The sequence below is a fragment of the Struthio camelus genome, chromosome 3 (assembly GCF_040807025.1).
Source record: "Struthio camelus isolate bStrCam1 chromosome 3, bStrCam1.hap1, whole genome shotgun sequence".
Taxonomy (NCBI): Eukaryota; Metazoa; Chordata; class Aves; order Struthioniformes; family Struthionidae; genus Struthio; species Struthio camelus.
Genome location: NC_090944.1, coordinates 112,852,045 through 112,876,221, shown reverse-complemented (window position 1 = coordinate 112,876,221; position 24,177 = coordinate 112,852,045). Strand labels below are relative to the sequence as shown.

The window sequence follows — 24,177 nt, the reverse complement described above, 5'->3', positions numbered from 1 at the left end:
TAGTAATTTCTAATCTGTCTTCCTGGTCATAGACAGGAATCTAATCTGTCATGGAACCAGCCATTAGGAGTAGCTTATTCCTTCAACTTTCATGTTAAGTGCAAGCAGTCCTGAATGTTACAGCATGCATTGCTTATCGGTAATGCTATTTACCAAGCAACTGTACGCTGTCTTGAGTTAAGCTGTCTGAAAGTTGGACGCTTTATATGGGTCTTGCAAGTCTTAGAAATGTGAAAAACACAAATTTCCCTTTCAGCACTTCCACCTCCTGCCCTGCCTCCTTTCTGCCCACTTTTTGCAAGTCTGGTTAATATTCTGCAATCTGATGTCATGCTGTGCATTATGGGAACTATACTGCAGTGGGCAGTAGAACACAATGGCTACGCCTGGTCGGAGTCCATGCTGCAAAGGGTATGTTTCTGTATTTAAAATTCGGCATATGCTAAAGGAGGAGTGTGTTTTTCAGCATTTTAACATCTGTTTATAGTGTGGAGGGGTGTGGTTGGTTGGTTGGTTTTGCTTACTTGGTGTATTAACATCTACAGAATGTGTATGTTTGAGTAGTAAATGGTGTTTTTTTGATAGATATACAAGGCTAGGGAGACCCGTCTGCACCCAGTGCAATTTATTTTTAAAAGTGTATGGAAGACAGAGGTAAATTTCTAGCAGGTACGCGCAAGAGGGAAGAATTCTGCTTGCATCAGTTGAAATAATTGTGGATAATTATAGCAGAGAACCAGTTATATCCGAATTGTTGCATGTTGCATTTTTTCTGACGTTTCTTTGCTTATTTTCAATGTAGGTAGGCTAAATCATTTCAGAAAAAAATTATAAAATACACAAAAGAGTTCTCTAACGGGAATGTGTTTCAGTACTGAAAAGTTAAACTGAACTGTTTGTTCCCCAGTATTCATAACAATCTCCAGAAGCCTGGAGAGCTACTCTAGGTTTTGTCGTCTATGATGGGATGTGCAAAAGTTGTTAGCTAAAGGCAAACTGCCATCAAAGGGGCTATTTGTATTGGTAAGGATTGTTTGGCCTACAAAACCAACGTTTTGGAAAATGTTGATAGATTTCGAAATACTGTTTTGAAATATAGCTCTGGTTGCGAAGCTGAATATTAATTTTCAGTCTATTGAAAAGTATATTGCTTTTTATAGCTAAATTCAAATCAACATGAGAGCAATTCCATATAAAATACTTTATTGTAAAAGGAACAGTATATAAGTATTATAAATCATAGCAAAAAACTGAAGAATGCCGTCACATTTCAGTACCATAAGAATGTTAGGCTTTAGAATAAGTACTTAAATGGTATAAGGTATTTTGCTTCTGAGCTGAAACATGCTCAGCCGTTTGGATGCCTCTGTATTGTTCCCCAAAATTCAGGGTTTGAGAAGGACCTAGTATTTGCTCAGAAATAGTGCTTTGTGTTCAGCAGTATCATGCGATTAGACTTTCCTGTGCAAACCACTCTCAGCTTGGGAGCACTAGTCAAAGGTTGGCATGAGGCATCTGGGAGAGGTGGCCTGCATCTGATGAGGCCTGTTAGCTATGTGATAAGCTGGGGAAAATTGAGTGTTTAAACAAACAAACAAACAAAAAACCCTGCAAGAGTCAAATTCCGTTTTACCATTTTTTTTCTGTGGAAACCCTAATTATCTTGGAGTATTTTATTCCAGTTCTGGTGGGGATTTCCTCGCGCTTATGACTTCCTACACTGTTAATTCCAGGTATTCAGTAAGGCTTTTTACCTAGGGTATCCTGGCAGTTCGTTTGTGATGAAGAAAGTGGTCAATTCGGCGTGACAGAGCACACAGCCAAATTTAAGTATTTCAACTTCAAAATGCCACTCAGACTATTTTAGAGCGAAATAGATCATTTTAATTGTTAAATTCGAAATGGCAACTTTTTACTGACCTAAGGATTGAGTCAACATTCTCTTTTATTTATTTCAAAATGCTTCTGGAGTGTTAAAATAAAACTAGTTTAATCATTTTAACTTTTTCTCAATTAACTTTTGTATATAGTTAAATAGAGACACACGTGTGTGTGTATCTATTAATGTATAAAGGTATATAAATAAATATACAAATAACTGCAACTATAAATATGTATGTATGTGTAGAGAGAGATATAAATAAATAAATAAATAAAAAATATACACACACACACATACATGCATACAAATAAAAATATCCTCATACTTCTGTCCAGAGTGTTGCAATAATAGCCTGCCATTGCTAGGGAAAATTGAGAAATACAAGAAACTAATGGAATTTATCCCAAAGCACAGAGTTCACAGTGAGTAAGCAGGACGACAAACAGAGAACAGTGAAATGCTTTTGTCAGGTGAAGTTTCAAGAATTTATAAACGCACGTTGTCCCTAATGTTTGACGTATCTATGGAGCTGCTTTAAATATGTTCTTATTATTTAATTTTGATGTGTATCTTATTTATCTTTTAATGAATTAGTCAAACTATATGCAGAGAATATATGTGTGCTTTAAGAAAAGGACTAAAACTGATCATTTTTCCTTAGGTTTTACATTTGCTTGGAATGGCGCTACAAGAAGAAAAACAACATCTAGAGAATCTCAGTGAAGAGAATGTCGTAACATTTACCTTCACTCAGAAAATATCAAGTATGCCTGTCTTTTCAAATGCATAGCAAATTTGAAGCAGTCGAAAATGCCAGCATATTATATTTTCTTCTTCTGAGACAGCATTTACGAAAAGTTTGTTTACCCATCAAAAATTTTTCTAGTATTATAGCTTGGGGTTCAAAAGACAGAATTCTCAAATTCTACCAAAAAAATGAGTATGTATATGTAGTTTGCATATATGCGTAGATTCTGTGGTAGTAGCATGCTGTATGCCCTTTTTTAGGGGAGAAAAGAAATCCAAAAATAGAGTAATTCCCAGCAAATCTTATTCTTAATATCTTTTTTGAAGAGGTATCTCAAGAAAGATTGCTGCTGTCTTGAAATACATGGTCAGACATTACAATTGCAAATTCCGTGGCTGTATTGCCAATAAATAGTTTAATCTTGACTCTCCTGCATTTTCTAATTAGTTCCTGCAGATTTATGAAGACATGAAAGTTAATAAGACTCTTCCACTGAAAATAGGTGGGAAATAAAATATTGTAAGGTGTACATGGCGCCTCCCAAGAGGCAAACAGCCAGGGAATGCATACAGTGTATGTGGTCTTGAAAAAAACATAGTCAACAAGCAAGACTTTTAAGACTGTTCCTTCTAATTTTCTGGTGTTGAGAGGGTACTTATGAAAATATTTTGGAGGGAATGAAAGACACATTGTGCCTATTTGTTGAAGAGATTCTTCAGCTGTTGAATTTATGCAAGTCTCTCTTTTTTTTTTTTTTTTTTTTTATTATGAGTGATCAACTTGTCAAGTATAAATATAATCAGTTGTCATGTGTTTTTTTTTTTTTTTTTTCCCCTCAGGACCGGGAGAGGCACCCAATAACTCCCCTAGTATACTAGCTATGCTGGAAACGCTGCAAAACGCGCCTCATTTGGAAGTGCACAAGGACATGATCAGATGGATTTTGAAGGTAAACCTGTTCTATAAAGTTCATGAAAGTCTCAGGAAGAAGACTTTTGGAACTTTGCTAACTACGCTGTGGTGACTTCCTTGTATTTCCCATGTTGATTTGTTGTGCCTACTTGTCTTCTCTTCTGGAGTCCAACACTATGCATTATCTGGCCAGCATTATTGTAAGCACAGTTTTTATATATTCATGTGTCAAACTCATTAAAAAGGTTTTGTTTGGTTTTTACAGACTTTCAATGCTATTAAGAAACTAAGAGAAAGCTCCTCTACAAGTCCCGTGGCAGAGACAGAAGGAAATGTTATGGAGGAGGTAAAAAGTTATAACGGTTAGCTCATCTGAAACTGGTGTGGGTTGTGACCAGCAATGAATTATGTTTCTAATTGCTGCTTTAAAGCGAAGACCAGAAATCCCAGTGATTTCTGAAATCTGAATTCAGTCTCACAGGTTGTGTGGATTAGACCAACCCACTTTTTTTGGAAAGACCTACTGGGAGAGTCCCTGATCGTGGCGGGTGGGGGTGTGTGGTGGGGTTTTTTGTTTGCTTGTGTGTTTTTGTTTTTGTTGTTTTTAAATACTTTGCCTTTACCTGTTGTGATCTCCAAAACTCTGGCAAGTTTACTGTTTACCATACTTGCTAGTTCTGGTTCATAGCACTGATCATAGCACTTAAAGACTCTGCTCATCCCGTCATTTCAGACTGTATGGGAAGCTGTTAAAAATGTATAGACACCATTTCGCTTACTTTGCAGGTCTTTGCAGATAAACTCTACCACTTTGTGTAGCTCAACATGACTTTCTAGATGCTACCCAAAGACCTTGGAGTACTATAACGCATTAAGCATGCAACCAGTGTGGAGGGAGAACAGCCCTAGGGACCTGTTATTTACTTTCCTTTTTGTTTTATATTATGCGTGCCCGAAGAAAAGAGGAAAAAAATAAAATTCAAGGGTGGAGAAGGGAGTGTGCTTGCGGATCTGCAGTTCTACCTGGCATTTAACATGAGCCAAAGCAAAGAGGGCACAAAAATTTTTTGGTAATTTGGATTTTTTGTCTTTTTATGAGACTCTGATTGCTAAGTGGTTAGTATAAGTTATATGGAGCAGTCAGCAACATAAATTGCCTATTGTAACAAGATTTTAAATGAGCAATGCAATTTCAGAGTTCACGCGATAAAGACAAAGCTGAGAGAAAGCGGAAAGCTGAAATTGCCAGGCTGCGCAGGGAGAAGATCATGGCCCAGATGTCTGAGATGCAACGGCACTTCATTAATGAGAATAAAGAACTCTTTCAGCAGACTTTGGAGGAACTAGATACTTCAGCCTCTGGAGTACATGATAATAGGTAAAGGAAAAAAAAATAAAATGAGGAATTAAAATGAGTTTTCATTAAATTTTACATCGTATTGCCTTATTGTTACTGTTTAAACCAAACAGCAAATTTTTTTAGTCTTAACAGAGAGCTATTCAAAAATTTGAGACTAAAAAAGAGGCAGTAAAGGGAGCTTCTTCTTTCCACTTACTGTCAAAGTTGTAGGATATACGCTGATTTCTCCCTCCTCCTGTCTTTATAGTACTCAGTGTAAGCAGATAAATAACTATTTTTCCTGTAAATCCATCCAGTAGAATTGTTAATTTCATGAGAAGAGGAAATGAAGAGAAGGCAATTTTTTGTGAAGAGATAATGTTATCAAACATACTAAATGAGAAATAGCTGACGAATGCTTGTCATCTGTGGATGATAAATACAATTGTTAGGATAAATACAATTGTTAAAATATAATTTGAAAGAAATAAGGGTGTAAAACGTCCACTATTGGGAGGTGTTTTTTTTTTTTTTTGGAAAAAATATTTTTGTGTAGCTATTTTGGGGGACATAGATATTGTTGTATACTTGCCAAAATTATTTTTTGTCCGAGTATTTAACGTAAAGCTATAAATGTTTATTAATCTCACTTAAAGCATAATCTGATTGACTTTTTTTTTTTTCCAAATACTGCACTCACTAGTATTCTTTGAATATTTCAGCTCTGTAATTTCAGACGCAAAACTCACAGCTTTGGGACCAGAGCAAACCAGAGTGGCTGAACACAGACAGGTTGTTATGTGTATATTGTGTCAAGAAGAACAAGAAGTTAAAGTGGACAGTAGGGCTATGGTCTTGGCAGCATTTATTCAAAGATCAACTGTGTTATCTAAAAATAGAAACAAAATTATTCCAGACCCTGGTGAGTGGTATTCATAGTCGTCTTTATGAATTTCACAATTGCCTGTAATGACCACATACTTTTTATAAAGCAGTATAACTTCACTTTCTCATGTTAGCTATATAATTGTGAACGACTTCATTGTAATCAGTGGCAAAACGCTTTTATTTTTTGTGTGCGGTAGTGTGCATTCTAAATAAAAAGTAACTGCAAAGCATTATCTAAAAAACTTTCGGCAGCCATTTATGGCAAATTATTTACATCTATTAAAAAACTCTTCATCAAGTTTAGAAGTTCTTATTCTTAAATACTCACATAACATTATGCAGACGGGAAGCGTTCATGTACTGCTGGAAGAGCAAAAGATGCGTCTTTGCTTCCTCTCAGTTATATAATTTAAAACGGCTCTTAGCCGTAATAACAAGTAAACAGAACAAAATAAAAAAACTTCCAAAACTTAGATTTAAGATAATTGTTTCTGAAACAGCTCATGTCTTGATTAATGCTGTTGATAATGCTGTTACATATGTTAATGCATAGAAAAATTGCATTGAATCATTTTGTGCTCCGATATTGAGGATTAATGTTCTTAGCCTCATTTTTAATGGTACTGAACAACCAAAACTGCAGGTAAACCTTGGTGACCAGTGCCAGGGCTTAGCACCTTCAGATCCTTAATTTGAAGTCTAAATGAAGTAATGCGCTCAGTACAAAATGACATAGTACTTTTACATGACTTAACAGATAAAGTTGTTATGCATTAGCAATATGACTTATGTTTCATCAAATGAATAATATTTCTGCGGTACATGAAAGTTTTTAATGCATGTAAAGCTGCAGTTAAGCTATTTTTTTCCGATAAATAAATGTGTATTCCAAAGTGATTTCTTTTCTTTTCTTTTTTGATACAGAAAAATATGACCCGTTATTCATGCACCCAGATCTGTCATGCGGAACACACACGGGTAGCTGCGGGCATATTATGCATGCCCATTGTTGGCAAAGGTAAAAAGCTGTATTCAGGTTTTCGATCCAAACAGCACGTCAGCCATCAGTGTACCTAATAACACTAATTTTAATGGCAGAATTAACACCACCTAATAAATTAAAAAAGGAATATCATGAAGCAATCAAAGCAGTTTTCTAGGTTAAACAAAAAAGTGCAAGTCAGTTATAAAGAATATTACAAACACTTACAATAAATTTGATTTACTATCTCTCATCTTGATGAGAAGAGTCTGAAGCCACTCGTGGCAGTTCTTATTCCCTTTAGATATTCAGCCATGTGCGTAGTCTGTGGTGCATGTGTGTCTGAGCACTGAAGCTCACGTTTGGTTTTTAGCAGTTCAGTAATAGACATGTTCCTGCTGCTTCTTGTGCTCTGTGCTGAATTGTGCTCTTCCATCCCCTCTGGCTTAAACTAGAAAGATCTGCTACCTACTTCAACCTTACCTTCAACATAAAGTCAGTTTTGTTTTGTTTTGTATGGTGCTCTGTGCTATGTGGTGTTTGTGTGGCAAATGCAAACTAGTCAAGTCTCTGGCTTTGACTAGACCCTCACTTTGGTCCTCAGTGTAGCTTCTAAGGTGCCTGGCTTATGCAGGAAGGCTAATAGGTATGTTGCACTTCCTAGGAGCATATAGACCAATTCTTCCTTTCCTAGGCTGGGAAGGAGTGTGAAGTCAGGCTTCAGTTTTGCCTTCTGGATAAATTGATGGTGATGTCCAGTAGTGTAAGAACAGAAGACTCTTAGGAGCACCCAGAGCAGTCTAGGCAGAAGCCACGAAGTTCTGTGGCCGTAAGCGTGCAGTGATCCCAGTGCAGGTTTCATTTGCAGTCTCTGATATTCCCGCTCACTGAATGTGTGGTGTTTGTTGTCTTGTTACATAGCTGATGTACAGCCCTGTGTAGTTACCATTGACTCCTGTAAGTATCCTTAGAACGCCTGTATTCAGAGAGACCGCTTTTGGATGGTCATCAGGCATGCTCTTAAACCATCCCAGAGGTTTCTGAAACAGCAGCTGCATTTAGCAAAGCATATAGGATATCCTTTTCATATAGGATTCAGAGATCAACCAGCAGTTGTTCTAGTTCCTGCTCAGATAACGATCTGTAATGGAGTATGCACAGGGATAAAATAAATGCTCGTGGCTTCTCCCTTGAAATTTTATGTAAAACTGAAATTTAAGTGTTTTTTTAAATCCTTCAGCAATCTCTTTACCTTTCCTCGTTTCTTTTCCTAAATTGAGATCACTAAAGTTCAGACTTAAATGTGATTTTTTTTTTGACGACCCAACAACCTTTTGTCACTGATAGATTTGGGCTGACAGAAATTGGGGGTGGCCAGCCATTAGTAATACTTAATCAATCAGAAGGTAGATCTTTTTTCCTATAGACAATTATGTAGATTTGGGAAAAGACAATACAGTGCCTTCAGGAGTATTCATGAGTTTGTTTTAAAATGATGTTTTAATAACATGTCATTAATATCGTGCTTTCTTTGTGAAGGTATTTTGATGCTGTCCAAGCAAAAGAGCAACGAAGACAACAAAGATTACGAGTACACACAAGTTACGATGTGGAAAACGGTGAATTCCTTTGCCCGCTTTGTGAATGTTTAAGCAACACTGTTATTCCTCTGCTTCCTCCACCAAGAGTTTTGTTCAACAGGTCTGTTTGCTTTATGAACACCCTCAATAAATGTTTTAGAAGAAAAAAGTTCTAGGGTATCCTTGCCTACGTTTGTTGTTTTGACTATAAGAATAATCTTCAAAATTAGGCTCCGCTTCAAAGTTATTTTAAATGAGCTACGTCTGTGTGTTACTTTGTCGTATCAGCGTGTGTGCTTGGAAAATGGGTATTTTAAATTAAAGAACTTTATTGAAGTGAAGCTGTTGTAGGAATTAAACACCATAAATTGCAGATTCAGTCTTTCATTGTTACAGCAGTTTCTAGGATATTGGACTGTTTAAAACAAAACAAACCCTCCAAAACCCTCAGAAAGCAAAACCAAAGGCTATTCATGATCTCAGGAACAATAAACTCTCTCTTCTTTATTTTTTACCTTTTCAAAACGTTAACTGTTTTCTGTTTTAACAATCTGAAATGGATTGCCTCCTTGCTTCTTTTAGTTTATGGGGCTTCCTCAGCTGTTTTATGATTTGGAATATAGTGTGAAGGACAGTAAAATGTTAGAACCTGCAGGAAAAAGACTTAAGATGGAGAAATGTGCAAACAGCAGAGTAAAAGCCTGTTGAGAAATAAAACATGGAATGCCCATGAAGTGACTCATAGGAAGAAAGAAGAAGCAAGAAAAGTAAATGGGAAAAGAGAATACAAAAAAAGGAGAGTAGTTTAGGGGAAAGAACGTAGCAATTCCTTATGTGGAGTAGATTTGACAAATGACTGCTACGGCATCAGGGCAGATAAAAATTTGGAGGTTCACTTCATTTTTAATGCCTTCTATTGCCTTTAATATATCGCAAACTTCACTTTTATTGCCTTTTGTAGTCTCTTGATCCCGTTAAATACATTTTTGCTTCCCAGTTTACTTTGTGTGATAGTTCTTTGTAGCGTATATTTTATGCAATGTATTTGTTGGTTTATATAACTCCTGTTATCTACGCTTGCGTAACATAGGTTCCAGACATCACGTAAAAGTTCTGGAGTATAGCAAACACATCTGTAACTAGGATGTTGGTTTGGTTTGTAGTGTGTAATATAAGAAGCTAGTGCGCCAGTGGTGCACATGAGCAGTGCTGTTTTTTAAATGAGAAAGCATAAATAATTAGCAGATTAGGAGATCAAATGCCACATTAGACACTTACTAATGCCAGCACAAACGCCATTGCACTTAAACTTTGTCGTAACGATTTAAGTTTTTTCTGTTGGATGTTCAGATTTCTCATCATAATTGCATATCAGCCAATAAAACGCTTTGTTAATATATCTTCAATAGTGAAAACAAGTAAATTCACTTGTAGGCTAAGAGGAGATGAAGACATGATAGTTCAAAAAGCAAAACTTTTAAAAATGAAGATTGTTTAAAAAAAAAATATCTCTCTTAAGCTCTTAGTTTCTATTAATAATGAGAAGAACAAGATTTTGTGTGGGATATATTACTACTCTAAGAGGAGAATAAACAAATTCCATTACTTAGAGGAGCCATTTGATTGATTAGTGGTCTGAGTACTTCGTAAACCAGTGGAGCGTTGTGTCGGTCAGCAGATAAATAGTTTTTAACGAGAGTAGTTCCTAAAGTTATAAGCCGAATAATCTTGCAGCAGATTAGTAATCACTTCACTGTCTTTATGGGATGTGATAGTTATAGCTACATTTTACCTTTAGGAGCAAGAAACTGGACTTGGTGTCCCTGAAGATGCCTTAGATTCCTTCTCTCATATTCTTCTACAGTCTTTCTGCACCCTTTCTTCTACTGCACACTGTCATTTGCCTATAGTTAGACAAGAGGTGTTACCTAACTTATACAATATTAATATTTATAATTTCTGTATCATAGTTGATTTTTAAATAATGGATATATTCTGTTTATGTTTTTGGACAGGTTAGACTTTTCAGGTCAACCAAACCTAGCTCACTGGATCAAAACAGTATGCCAGCAAATAAAAGCACTATGTTTACTTAGAGATGAAGACTGTGCAAGTAAGTCGAAAGAACTGTGTGTATCTGTCTGTGAAAATGTTATAACGTTCCTGGAACAGACACAGTATTATGTTTCTACCACAGTGCAGTTCAGAAACGGTGGCAAAAGTGGTGAAAACAACTTGGAATTTCAGTTTCTAGTGCTCTGAGGCTGTGACTTCTTATAATGTAAAAATTATATATAGGTGAATAATCAATACGCATTACTCTTGTTTGTATAGGTAACTGTGGTAGTTCAGAAAAAATGGATGAGCTGCAATTACCTGAAGGATTTAGACCCGATTTCCAACCGAAGTATGTTTTTTATATCTTAATAAATTGTGAAAATTTATCAGCAAACTATAACATTTAAATGTTAATTGTGTGCTGTAATATTTTAATAATTAAGGCAAAAACATGAATTTTAATTTAATTAGAAAAGCTGATTCTGTTATTGCGATAGTACAGAAGACTAACCCATAAATAGTGTAAATAACGCAATAGAATTTTAGGGGTAGATGTGGTTCATAGGTGCACAGAGAAGACTCTTTTGTTATTTAAATAAACTTCAATGTCACAATTAAGCTTTTTTCCCCATCTAGTTTATAATAGAATTAAGGATTCACCGTTACAGCTCAGCACTAAAAGTACTCCATTAAGAAAGACTGTGAAATTGAGAGTATATGACTATGTAATTTCAGTTGTTATGGCATGTTTCTGTTTGTGTCTACCCTTACTTCACTTGAAGAAAAAGTAATTCATTGCATAGTACTGGCAGATGTCTGTCAACTGCACACAAAACCCGAGGACACCTATTCCACTTAATGATAAATTTTGCTGTCAGTTACATGCAATTCTTTTAGTCTTAACCATAGTATCTTTGTGGGCTGGATATTCTTAATGCTATCAAATGGGACCAGTCCCAATTCAAAAATGAAAATAATTGTGAGAGCATCTGGCATAGAAAAGAGATTTTTTTTTGAGTAGTAGATACCAAGTAATATACTGAAGTTCTCACTTAAATTCTACAAATCGGAGCATTCAGGTATGGGGCAGCATATGCTCATCTCTAAAAGTACTAGTCCGACAGTGGGAGAAATAACAAATTGGTAATATTATTTTCTTTCCTTCAGGAATCCTTATTCTGAGAGCATTAGAGAAATGTTGACAACTTTTGGTACAGCAACATATAAAGTAGGTTTGAAGGTTAATCCAAATGAAGAAGATCCACGTGTACCTATAATGTGCTGGGGAAGCTGTGCTTATACAATACAGACAATAGGTAAGAATGTATTCATTTTGCTCTTTTATATTTGTTTTCACAGCACAGTGAAATATATTTTCTCTGTTTAAATTCACAGCACTGACATGCCTTCATTTTTTGTTTTCTCCAGAACGAATTTTAGCTGATGAAGATAAACCATTATTTGGCCATTTACCCTGCCGACAGGTGAGATCAAGCAGCAGTTTCTCTCTGCATTGGTGGAACAAGAAGGAATTGTACTTCTTTAATGCAGGATGTCTTAAGTTTGTATTTATTTGGTGGTTTTCTTTGGATCCCACTGTTTAGTCAATCAGTATCTGATTTTAATCAATCTATTTAAATCTATTTAAAAATCCAATAACGTATAGTTTAGTAAGGCCAAGGTTTCTCACGGTAACAATCAAAACAAGACTGTGAAAGGAGCTTATATATTTGCACAAACATAAGCATCTTTGTCACATATTACAGACGCTCTCAATCTGCTCCCATAAACTGTACACAAAGGGGCATGAATAGAGTGAAAAAGACCTTTTCATGCTGAAGAACGTATTTAACTGGGGCAGTGTCTCTTTTTCTTTGTTTTTAAAGGATGACTGCCTTACATCGTTAACAAGATTTGCAGCGGCTCATTGGACAGTTTCATCTCTTTCAGCAGTACAGGGTCACTTTTGTGCTCTCTTAGCATGTAAGTTCACTACCTTATTCTTTTTTTTTTTTTTTCTGAAGATGCAGACATAGAAACGTAGTTATGGAAAAATTGTTACGGTCTTGATAACACAAAGATCATATACATGTATAGAGGATATGGTGGCTTTAACCCAGAGACCAAGAGCTGGTACTTTTACCCGTGTAGCTATACATATTTCATTGCAATGTGGAAAAACAGCATTTCTTTTAGTCTGCAATTCCAAGATAAATTTCAGGAGAAGCATGGATGCTTTGCTGTGAAGGATATCTATTGATTTCATCCCAGCATTTGTATTCCAGCTTTTAGACAAGTATGTAGGGCAGAGGAGAAGGGAATGTGGTCTTTCATGAGAGAAAAATAATACCTTGGAACTTTAAAAGGGAAGAAATTGTTTCAAATAGTATTGGAAGAAAATGAGGTGTTTGCAGAGGTATATAACATGTCTGCAAACTTCTCTATCCGTCAAAGGTATGATCTATGATAAATGCAAGGCTGATTAAAAACATTGCTTCAGTAGTTATATAAACTTGGCAGCTTAATGCATGTAGCAACATTGTAAAACTATTCTCATAGCTTCAATTAAAAACTTCTGTTGTAAATCAAATTTTATTGCTTGGAGTAAGGATGTTTGTGACAGTTCTTAGATGTTTTAAATACACGGTAACAATTTCATTTTTTTTTAAATTTATATTTGCTTTTAAATGGAGGTGCTTGCAATTTGTGAAGAGCATATGAAGTTCTGCTGTCCATTGGAGTGCTTTGCTTAATACTTATTTGAGTGCTACAGAGCTGGAGAGACCAATACTTAGCTCTGTCTTAATTAGAAAAAAACCCCTAAAAAAATCAGTAAAGAACTTACTAGTGATTTGCTTCTGAGTCCATGTACATGAGGCAAATTCTGGTAGTGAAGTTAAGAGACTTGCAAAAGTTTCCTTTTAGCAGCTGTGCAACAGACAACAGTTCGTGTTTCAGTGTAGTCACTCATGGTTGAAGCTTTTTTGTGGGTCAGAATCTGGAAAACAATTATCACTTTTGTCTGTTTTTATTCTGGTGCAAACATAAGCAAGAAAAGAAAGACGGGTGGAGTAGTGAAAGGCAGTGCTTACTTTGCTGTAAATTATTTTGGTTTTGCTTCATTTCAGTACAATGTACTCAAGTAGAGCAAGAGTCTTCTCCAATGATGTTGAACAACTCTTGAATTCACACATTTCTAGCCCAAAATTGCCCATTTGTATATTAAGTATTGTAAGTGTATTAGCCAAGGAGATGGCTGTCATTTTGTAGCTCAAATCCATTAAAATCTTTTCACGTATAAATATTTGATTGATTGTTTTTTCTCTCTAAAATATTCAGCACTGGTGCCTAATGAAAAAAAAGGAAATCTTCCATGCATACTTGATATTGATATGTTTCATTTGTTGGTAAGTCTTCCATAATATATATTAATAATGTTTTGATCCTATATGCACTCTTCTATGTCAAAGATTTAATAGCAAACTTTCTGTTTAACTCTGGGTTAGGAACGACTGATGTTCTGTTAATTCATAGTTAGCGAGCTGCTTTCGGAATTAGCCCTATCAAGTATCCTGCTTAGAAGGGCATAATTGCAGCATTAATAGAGAAAATGGGGAGATTCAAAAGGAAAAGGAATATACTTGCTTCCTTGTTTTCTTTTACAGGTAAGCTTGGTGCTCTCTTTCCCTGCCGTACATTGTCAGGATTTTTCAGGGGTCAGTCTTGGCACTGGAGACCTTTGCTTGTTTCACCTTGTCACTATGGCACACATAATACAAATTTTACTTACCTCATCAACAGGTAAGTTTCTAATACTGTCTTTCAGTTTTTATTGAAACGATTACTCAACTCTGTGCTTGGAAAACACTAAGGTGCTATTGGTAAACGTATACTGTTTACAATGGCAAAATACAATTGCTGACGTTCCTCTTTTTCAGTCCCCAGAAGCTACTGATAAGTTATACTCATGAAAGTTCAGTGTCTGCCACTGTTTTTTGCGCTGAAGGTTTTTTGTGGCATAGCTAGTCACAAATCCTATCTTTCTAGCAATTGTAGCTGTGCCTGTAAGTATTTACTGCAAAAGCTTGGCTTATGCTTTGCATGATGAACAGATTGTAGTTAATGAAGAGAATCGATGTATATTCTGGCAAGAGGAACTGGATAAACTAGTATGCCAAAACCAAGGAGACTGCAAGCGAGCGAACCAATACCTCACTGGAGCTGACAGTAGCATACACTTGCCACATAAGATGTGCAGCGGAATAACTTATGCTAGTGTGCTGTACCGTAGCCTGGGTTTTCCAGTGGAATATCTCGCTCAGTTTTGGCCTTTTTCTCAAAAGTGGAAAAATGACATTCTTGCTGTATAAACTGTAGAAGTAATTTATTATTCCTTTACTCTTCAGAAGAGAATGGCATGGATCAAGAAAGCACTAGCAGTGAAGAAGAAGTAGCTGTGCTTACGCTATATAAATTTCTTTGCCAGTGTACAGGAAGGTAAAATGACAATGTTCAGATAATATTTTATAGTATTTTTCCCTCCTGGACTTGACACTATCTACAAACAGAATTGTATATACTAATGCTGTCAAAGCTTAGATTTTTAACTCAGTGAAGTCCTGCATCTTGTTCCTTATGCACTGCTTCTAGACAGCTTTTTCAGTGACTGGTCCTATAACTTCTTCTGAGCCCAGCATTGTGCTCTGAAACAGTGCTTTTCAGTCAGTTTGCAGATATGCGTGAATCTGGAATTGGTAGTATCTGAGTTCAGAGCACTTTTTAGGATGTAAAATGTCTATGCAAAATTTTTCTTAATTTACTGTCAGTTTGGCATGTCTTTATGAACCTCTAATTCAGTATTTTTCTTTGTTTTGATGTAAACATTTATTAAATAATGCTTGTTTCAGTTAAGTTGTTTAATATGAAATATGATTGAAGAGTCATTACTTATAGCTCTCAAACTGAAACTGTTAAATAAAATCAAAGTTTTTCATTACTGCTTTTTAAGTGCCTTGAAAGAAACTTCCTCGGGCTGGCACCTGTGGAAGAATCTAAAAGCTGGAATCATGCCTTTCCTGAGATGTTCTGCTTTGTTTTTTCATTACTTAAATGGAGTCCCAGCACCTTCAGAAATTCAAGGTACTACCCGCTTACCAGTATTTGTACTAACTCAGCTTTTGAAAAGACAGAAAGATTGATTGACAGAATAAATTGCATTTAAATTCTGTTTTATGAGAAAGCTGAATGGAATGAATATCGAGGAGTTACCACTGCAGAATTGCATCTGCATAGCGTTTAAAAAAAAAAAAAAAGGGGCAAAAAAGGAATTGTTTTAAAAAGCATTGTTTTTTTGATGTGAAGGCCAAACAAGCTTTTATTGTCCTAGATTACTTATAATACAAATTGATATTATTCTCTTAACAAAAGTGAAATTCTGATTATGTCAAGTCTCCTGTTGATCACTGTTCTGAAATGAGACCTGCTTTTGTTTGCCTGAATGGCATTGATGTCAGCATTGAGCTAATGTTTAAAATCTCCAAATACACAAATACTACATTATTGTGTAAATAGTCAATGTTACTAACTTCTTTTACTGTGCTCCGCGTACGGTGTATGCAGGGCCTGAATGTAAATCTGGAGATTTTAATCTTAATTAAAACCTCACATAAGTAGGTTTGCGCTGCTTCAGGCTTCCCATGTTTAAAACTAAGTGTGATACTTTGCTCAGCTGACATTAAAACAGTCCTTTTTTCTTTGTCATAGAGGTATCCTTATGATTAGTGGTCAGTGGGGCTTCAGAGAGTTGATTGTAGGAGAGCGTAAGAGGAAGACTTTGCCTCACTTTGTTGCAACGCCCGAATCCCGGGGACTTGGATTGCCCAGCAGGTCCCCTCCCTGAGGGATGTCCTGAGGGTGGCTGCAAGGTCAGGGTGGTACTGGGGGTTTTGCTTTCCCTTTTCACTCCCCCTGCCCCAGACCCACTGACCCCACAGCTGCCCTCCATTGCTCTTCTCTAGGGTTTTATGGAGAGGGTGGCAAAAAAGGGATCATTGTTGAGGAGGGAGGTGGGGGACGCAGCTTTCTTTTTCTTCACTCCATTATTGTGGAGCAAAAGGGTCTGTGCCACAGAAGAGGTACTGGGACTCCTTATAGGTGGGAGCAAGGGCCCACGGGTCAAACCAGTAGACTAGCATCATGAGTATGGCAATAGGGCAGTTGACTGATCCTGCCTCTGAGCTTGTCGTGGGCTACAAAGGGCATGAAGTAGCCATTTAATTGACAACATTAAAAGAAAAGACATAACTGAGTTGTAAAGGCCATAGAACTCTGCTGTGACTCTTCTATAACTAGGCTTGAAGCGTGCTTCAAAGGGAAGTTTGAAGTAACTTGTTTGGCGCTGCCTGCAGTTCTCCAACACGTTCAGTCTGGTGCCTTTATGAGGGCTCTTTCATAACACGTTCTGGGTGTCGAGGAATACTGTTAAAGAAATAAAAAGAAAAAGGGGAATTAAAAAGATGGCTGTCCCATTTAGGGCTGCATTTCATTTACTATAAAGGATGTTGTTTAAAAAATGAAAGAATTATAATTTATTGTGTTAGTATAGTAGAAATAAGAACTATACTTTTTTTCCTTTATTTACAGTAAATGGAACAAACCAATTTGAACATTTATGTAGCTATCTTTCCTTGCCAAACAACCTCACTTGCCTTTTTCAAGAAAATAGTGAAATTATGAACACATTAATAGAAAGGTAAGGTGGGGTTTTATGTTTAAATTAAATATAATAACGAATTCTGCGCTAGATAATAATACAGACATTTTCCCTGGAGTGCATACATGGAAGTGAATGATACATTTTGAAGTGTCTGAGAAAGATGTTTGAAAACAAAAGTTTTGAAGTATTGAATAGGTGTACCTAAGAACTTTTACGTATGTGTTTTGGGAAAGTATTCTCTGTTGAAGTTAAAAATGCCATTTCTTTCTTGCAGTTGGTGTAGTAACAATGATGTCAAAAGATACCTGGAAGGCAAGAGACGTGCTATCAGGTAAACATGGAGAAATTCTAAGCAGGGAAGAGGGAGAAACTTTAATGCTGCAGTTTTCTCTGAATACCTTTCTCTAAAAGGTGTTTACAGAAACCCCTTATCGGTTGTATTTTGCTGAATGGCAAAGACACGTTAGGGAGATAAGTGAAGCGCTTTTGGAATTCTGTAAGGAAAGTGAAATATTGCTTGAATCAATAAATTTTAAAGTCAAAGTGGACCATTGCAGTTTTATTTAGGGTGATGTGCAGTAATCAAAGGCCATAATATTTCTTCTGATTCCCATCATAGATTTGTACCTTCTTGAATCAGAAGGTAATGTTCTTGCTGAAAGAGCTATGTAATCTTTGCTGAAGAATATCAGGCATTGAAGGACTTTTTGATTTAAATTTTTAAAGAATTCACATTCTTCAGAGAAATCAACTTTGTGTCAGTTACTGGGAGAACAAAATGTGTTTTTCATGTGTGTTTCTGCTTGCTAAGCAATTAGTTTGAATGCAGAATGCATTTAATGCATAGTGGGCTTAGAGAAGAGTTTGGGTTTTTATTTTTTTCTTTGAGGGCAGGGTGAAAGTAGTGGTAATCTGTTATCTAAATAATTTTAAACAAAAATAACATTCACAGTGCTGTCATAAAAAGTTATCGTTGCATTTTAATCTTGTTAAATACATAAAGTCAACCTTTCAAGACTGTACACGCAATAAGGCTAAGTGACAAAAATAAAAATGAATCACTTCATCTGTTTTTTACATACTAGACTATTGCAGAATATTTTCTACATTTAGAATAATCTAATTCCATAATTGATTTCCTGTTGTGTGTATTAGGATTTTTGTACGTCTGTTCCTTTTACTGATTCTTAACTATCTTCCAGAGATTTAATTTTTTCCAGCTGCTGGTGATTTTTTTTTTCCCTCCCAGCATGTTCTAATACATTGCTTCTGTTACAGACCCCTATTTATATTTCACAGTCTAATTCATGTTATTCCTAGAAGTAAAGATTATTAAATTTTATAGTGTGTAGCATCTGCAAAAGAATTAACTTGGCATCAGAAAAATTATTTCTAAGTAACAGAAGTATTTGATATTGAATATGTGCTTTCATGACATGTATATTTTATTCTCTTCAGTATAAAAGTTGTCTGAACTAATGTTGTACTGTTTTCCATTCAATATTAGGGATATCAGTTTGCTTTGCCTTTTCCAGCTAAGGGATCAGAACAAATACTAAATTAAACCTGTAGTGATTTCATTGTGAGGTGTTACTGAAAGCATGTGCATGACATGCCGTGTTCTGACTTTCTGCCTATGTTTATTCTCAAATTCATAACAAATACAACGTAATGGAAGAGAAACTTGGGGAACGGTAGTTGAAAGATGTTGTGGATTCCTTTTGTATTTTTTATCAAACATATTTGCTAGTATTTTACTGTTTGGATGGCAGAGAAGAAGAAAGTTTAGAAAGTTTCCCCCACCCCACTTCCACCGAGTGAACAGTACTTAAAGGCACCGACTATACCTATCAGCAACAACTCTCTGCTTTTAAAAAGGTCTGCTTCCTGGCTTGTGTGATTCAGAGAACTAGAACCTATAGGCTAAAATCTCTTCACGGTTTTGTCTTTGAATTTACACTGGTCCAAATATTTCCAGTATGCTCACTAACAAATACTAGTGAATAATAAATATTAGCAAATAATCAATACAAAAATGTTTTAATTCGTAATTATTACATGAATATTTAGGGCTCAGTGTATCACAGTAATTTTGTATCTAGTTTATTATAGCTGTGGACTCTATTGACATTGGATGAAAATGATGAAAGATATCAAAGCTTAAATTTAAAAAGTTAATTGTTCACAGATGCTGTTTAGATGACACTTAAGAAACGCATTCATGTTTTGAAATCAGTGTGTATTATTTGTTGAACTTTGAGTGGTTAATTTGATTGTTTCATTCTAGCTATGCAAGAGAATCCAACAAACTAATAGACCTTCCGGATGACTACAGCTGTCTCATTAATCAAGCGTCTAATTTCTCGTAAGTTGTATGCAATTACACTGAAGACCCCTAAAGCCTTTTGTTGTTTTTGATGAACTGGAAAATCCCCTAGCCTAAAACCCTCACAAAGACTGTTTATAGAGTCATGGAGTTAATGGCGCATATTGATTGTCATCTCTTCTAGCAAAAATGCTGCATATTTCAATGAAACAAATGGCAGGGATCTTGAACTCTGACTGTATAAATTTTCAAAAATGCTTCTGAATCTGCTTACCACTTAGAGTATACACACAATGGAATTTCTTTTTCGCTTAACTAAAGGTGTCCAAAGTCAGGTGGTGATAAAAGCAGAGCCCCAACGTTGTGCCTTGTGTGTGGGACCATGCTATGTTCTCAGAGTTACTGCTGTCAAACTGAATTAGAAGGAGAAGATGTTGGAGCCTGTACTGCACATACATACAGCTGTGGTTCTGGAGTGGGCATATTCCTTAGGTAAGGAACTGAATACCTCTAATTATATTGTTAAGGTAGGTAGATAGTGTGTGTGGACATGGACTGGTTTGTTCCGTAAATGTGATTGTAGGGGTCTTTTTATGAAGAAAGCTATAATTTGTTAATAACAGGGTTGCTTAAAAAACTGGAACGTTTTTATCTTCCTTACACTTGCGTTTATTCCAGCCTTGTTTCTCTGAAGAGAAAATATCATTAAAAAATTCAAATCTCATTTTAAAGAGGATATATTTTCTGTGTGTATTATTTCCACTGAAGTATTACATAATAATGAAGATAAATTCCCTGATGATTTTTTCCTTGGAAACATGAGAATTAATTTTAGTTGTCTTCCTGCAGAATTAGCCCACAGTATCTCAGAAGTGTCGGTTCATAATGTTGCAGTAATTCTCTCATAGGTCTTGTTACATATATACAAGGAGAGGTTAGATGATGTACTTTTTTGCCATGGCAAAGATTAGTGAAAAGCGAAATTGTATTTTCTTGTGGTGGTTGTGTGGGGTAATTTACACGGATTTCAAGTGACATAGGACGTGGGAAACTGCATTTTTTTAACTAGTGTTAATTGGAGAGTAAGGTCTTTAATTCAAAAAGTACTGATAAAAATCTATATGTTCATATTGCACAAAATGAAGGTAGCTGAGAAATGGCAAGCAGCATCTATGAAAGCGTGAGAAACTGTTCGCTTAAAATCAATAGCTGAAACGTTCTTTTTGTGTCTGTCTAGAGTGCGAGAATGTCAGGTGCTATTTTTAGCTGGAAAAACAAAGGGCTGCTTTTATCCTCCTCCTTATCTTGATGACTATGGAGAGACAGACCAGGGACTCAGGTAAATATTTAAAATATAAATATACATTAAAGACAGTCTTAATAAAAGTATCTGATTTGTAAAATAAATGTTGCATGTTACTTTAATAAATGATGTAAGCAATATTTTGACATTGCTGTTGTCTAATATCTTCAAACATTTTAATGCTAATATGTATTTTTATCTTAAAAACATATAGCGGAAGATTTCTTCCTGGTTGTAAAGAGTTGTCCTGAAGTGTGAAACCTTAAATATTTTTGTCGTCTGTGAAGTTTCCTAGAAAATACTGCTGAAAATCATGTTTGCATGGAGCATGTTTGTATTATTGTCTGTGTTAATTTAGTATCAAGTGAAGATACTGTGAGATGATTTCATTTAATGTGGTTGTTCTGTGTCTAAATTTCTGTCTTTGTTTCCTGCGAGAGGATAAGTTTGAGAACTTGATGTTGTTAACGCTTCTTAGTTTGAAATTTGTCAAAAGCATACGGTATAAGTTGGTTCAGCATGGAAAGTTTGCCGAAGACCTGTATTCACACTTTGGTGAACCACCCATGAGATTCCCAAAGGCTGGAGGGGATCCTTGAGCAGTAAGGGAGGGAAAACAGGCCAGGTAGCACTCCAAAAATATACTAATTAAAATATTGTCTGTTGATTTGGCAGGACAAGAGAATGATAGTGTTAAAGGGTTATCTCAGTATTTTGTGTAGCATCTGACTGTGTGTACTAGTTGCCGTGTTTTATCATTCCTGATAAGTATTGTCTCCTTTTCAGACGTGGGAATCCCTTACATCTGTGCAAAGAGCGATTTAAAAAGATTCAAAGACTCTGGCAGCAGCACAGTATCACAGAGGAGATTGGACATGCACAAGAAGCAAATCAAACACTAGTTGGCATTGATTGGCAGCATTTATAATAGTTAACCTGCTGAAGACTGGAACTTTATTAAGATTTTTGTAACTCAGTAAGCTTTCCAAAGGAGGTATTAGGAAAAAAAGGTCTGAGAAAATAAAAATAAAAAAAAACCCAGTCCTTTTATTTAATCTTTGTTTTACAATGTATTTCATAAAGACACCAGTTAACAATAACCAAGTAAACTTCTTTCTATGTAAGTGAGTTTTATTAGTCATATAATTTGCACTGTGCTTCCTTCACAGAAACCTCTTGGGTTATAAACCTGGGCAAATGAACTTGAGTTTCTGATACAAAAGAATGACTCTTTTTGGAAGTCTGACTATGATTTTTCTTACAAACTACAAGAGGAAAAGACTGCTGAAACAGAAACTAGATAGAGCACAATTATGGATTGTGTTTTGCCCTTTGCTAGTAATCTGAGCCGTTTTATTTATTATTCTGCATTTTAATACTTAAGCTGTGTGTACATGCAATGGAATGAAGTAAGGAAGCAAATAATGTAGCAAATGGATGTATCTGTCTGCATCAGTGGGTAATTCACTCTTACACTCAGTGTATTTAAAATGATTTTGTCATTTGTACTCTTGCAGCTTTCTTGCTTCCAGTTACTTTTTTGTTTTGTTTTTTACTAAAAGCCTAACACTAGCTTTATAAGTAAAAGAATTTAATTTAAAGCTTTCTGCAGAGCATTGCACTCCTTAAAATTATTTAGTTTGTAATCTGAATTTAGCCAGGAAACCCTTTCACTTTCAATTATGTGATTGGTTATTAGTGTTAAGGGGTTGACGTTGTGCTTTGGAAGATATTTTAAGGTCATGACAATGCGTAAAATGTCAGATGAAAGCTAATTTTGTGTTAATTTTTAGAAGCACAGAGGATATTTTCTTCATTTTTGTTAACAGTCAACTTTTAAGGTGCGAATCCCATCTCCTTTTTGTTGCAGACACACTGATTTCCTCTGGCTTTAAAGGGCCGCAATCACACTACCCGAATTTTGGATCTCTTCGTTTTTTCTGTTGTTCCATCAAGTATATTTACTTTTTGGCTTGATTTAAAGCTCTGTAAAGATGTTTGCATATAGTATATTTTATAAATATATTCTATAACTGCGCAGATTTGCACTTGATATGAGGGTGCCTGAAGGCAGTGAGTTTTCTAGTTGTATGTAATTAGACCGCCAAGGTGTCTCTAAAAAGTGACATGGTGTTTATTGAGTTAAAAAAAATAAAATAAAATCCATTACCTTTATCTCTTCTATCTTCTGACAAAGTAGTAAGATCTTAATTTACATAGTTCTGTTTCTTTAATAATCTGTGATTCTTTTAGTTAAGTCTTACTTTCCGACTTCATCTTCAGCCCAGATAAGCAATCCCTTTAATGTCTGCTGTGTCTTCAGTTACACTTGGTCTGACTGGGTTGTTTGTATTTTTACAGATTTAATGCTTCAGGTAAATTTTGTATATTCATGGTGTACAGGACAATTTTTCAAACATTCAGTAACAGTATTGAGTGAAGATGTGATATATAAAATAAAGAAATTTGGCCAATTTTGATTCCCCTTTCTTAAAAACAGTATTATACAGTCTACTTTTGTCTCTACTAAATGTTGTAGATCTAATCATTTATATATTGCTGTCACTTTTTATGAAGAGACCTGCAGAAGCTGCAGGATAAAAAAAACAGGCACTAACGCTTCATCTCTGCCTTCTCCTAGTTAAGTTAGATTGGTATATCAACAATTTACTGTGCATAGTACTTGAAAATCCTCTTTACTCAGACCTTTATGATTTGTTCTGCATGTGTTAATCGTAGAAATGCTTATATATAACACCATTTCAATATCAGGGAAATAATGTCTGTAATAAATTGGCTATACCTTTAATACTGTGGATTATGTGTACGATCTGGAATGTGGTTGGGGGGAGGGGGGGCACAAAAATACCCAAACCATAAACCATCAACAACAGAAATCAAAAAAGCTGAAAGCATCAAATAAATGCTTTTGCTGTTGGTATTAAGTACTACTTAAACTTTATTTTTAGAATTTTGCTGAGCTTGTTACTTCAGATGTGTCACCTTGTTAATCACAAGCTAACAAAAATACCTGGATGTGCAACATCTGCAATTCCCTGGCTAAAAATGTAAGATGATTATATTATTAATGTCAGTTACTTCAGTCAGCTAAACCTTTCTTGACCTCTACCATAAAGTCCAATCATCGTTTTAAAGGATTGTAAGATGAATTTTATAAAGAGATGAAGGTTGAGGTTCACATTAGTAACGTTTTTTTACTCTATTCATACTTAAAGACGACACTTGTTTGTACTCTCCCTAATCGAGTAGGAAGTTCTCTCTCATTCTGGTGGAAGGGTACGACCAAGATAACGCCCGATGCCTTCTGACTAGTGCCAAGAACCAGTGCTGCCCAGGGCTCTCTGTCAGCTGCTTATTCAGCGATGGGCATTGGGTGTTCGTTAGCTGCGATGAATTGGTGCAAGCTCCTGCATTCTCGGCCCA

The 24,177-nt window shown here is 35.7% G+C and overlaps 1 protein-coding gene across 2 annotated transcripts in view; it reads left to right on the top strand.

The window, feature by feature from the left end:
• The window catches only part of UBR2 (ubiquitin protein ligase E3 component n-recognin 2), a 59,319-nt gene extending 35,777 nt beyond the window's left edge, over positions 1-23,542 (top strand). For both annotated transcript variants that reach the window (XM_068939717.1, XM_068939716.1), the window contains exons 25-47: positions 257-411; positions 2,544-2,646; positions 3,470-3,579; positions 3,808-3,888; positions 4,739-4,920; positions 5,604-5,803; positions 6,694-6,787; positions 8,291-8,452; positions 10,347-10,444; positions 10,666-10,738; positions 11,557-11,705; positions 11,818-11,873; positions 12,276-12,372; positions 13,729-13,796; positions 14,055-14,190; positions 14,796-14,886; positions 15,398-15,528; positions 17,032-17,140; positions 17,379-17,435; positions 19,392-19,469; positions 19,752-19,922; positions 20,668-20,769; positions 21,520-23,542. In XM_068939717.1, coding sequence (XP_068795818.1) covers positions 257-411; positions 2,544-2,646; positions 3,470-3,579; positions 3,808-3,888; positions 4,739-4,920; positions 5,604-5,803; positions 6,694-6,787; positions 8,291-8,452; positions 10,347-10,444; positions 10,666-10,738; positions 11,557-11,705; positions 11,818-11,873; positions 12,276-12,372; positions 13,729-13,796; positions 14,055-14,190; positions 14,796-14,886; positions 15,398-15,528; positions 17,032-17,140; positions 17,379-17,435; positions 19,392-19,469; positions 19,752-19,922; positions 20,668-20,769; positions 21,520-21,661 — 2,645 coding nt within the window. In that variant the 3' untranslated portion in view covers positions 21,662-23,542. The remainder of the gene's footprint in view (positions 1-256; positions 412-2,543; positions 2,647-3,469; positions 3,580-3,807; positions 3,889-4,738; positions 4,921-5,603; positions 5,804-6,693; positions 6,788-8,290; positions 8,453-10,346; positions 10,445-10,665; positions 10,739-11,556; positions 11,706-11,817; positions 11,874-12,275; positions 12,373-13,728; positions 13,797-14,054; positions 14,191-14,795; positions 14,887-15,397; positions 15,529-17,031; positions 17,141-17,378; positions 17,436-19,391; positions 19,470-19,751; positions 19,923-20,667; positions 20,770-21,519) is intronic.
• The last annotated feature ends 635 nt before the right edge of the window (positions 23,543-24,177 follow it).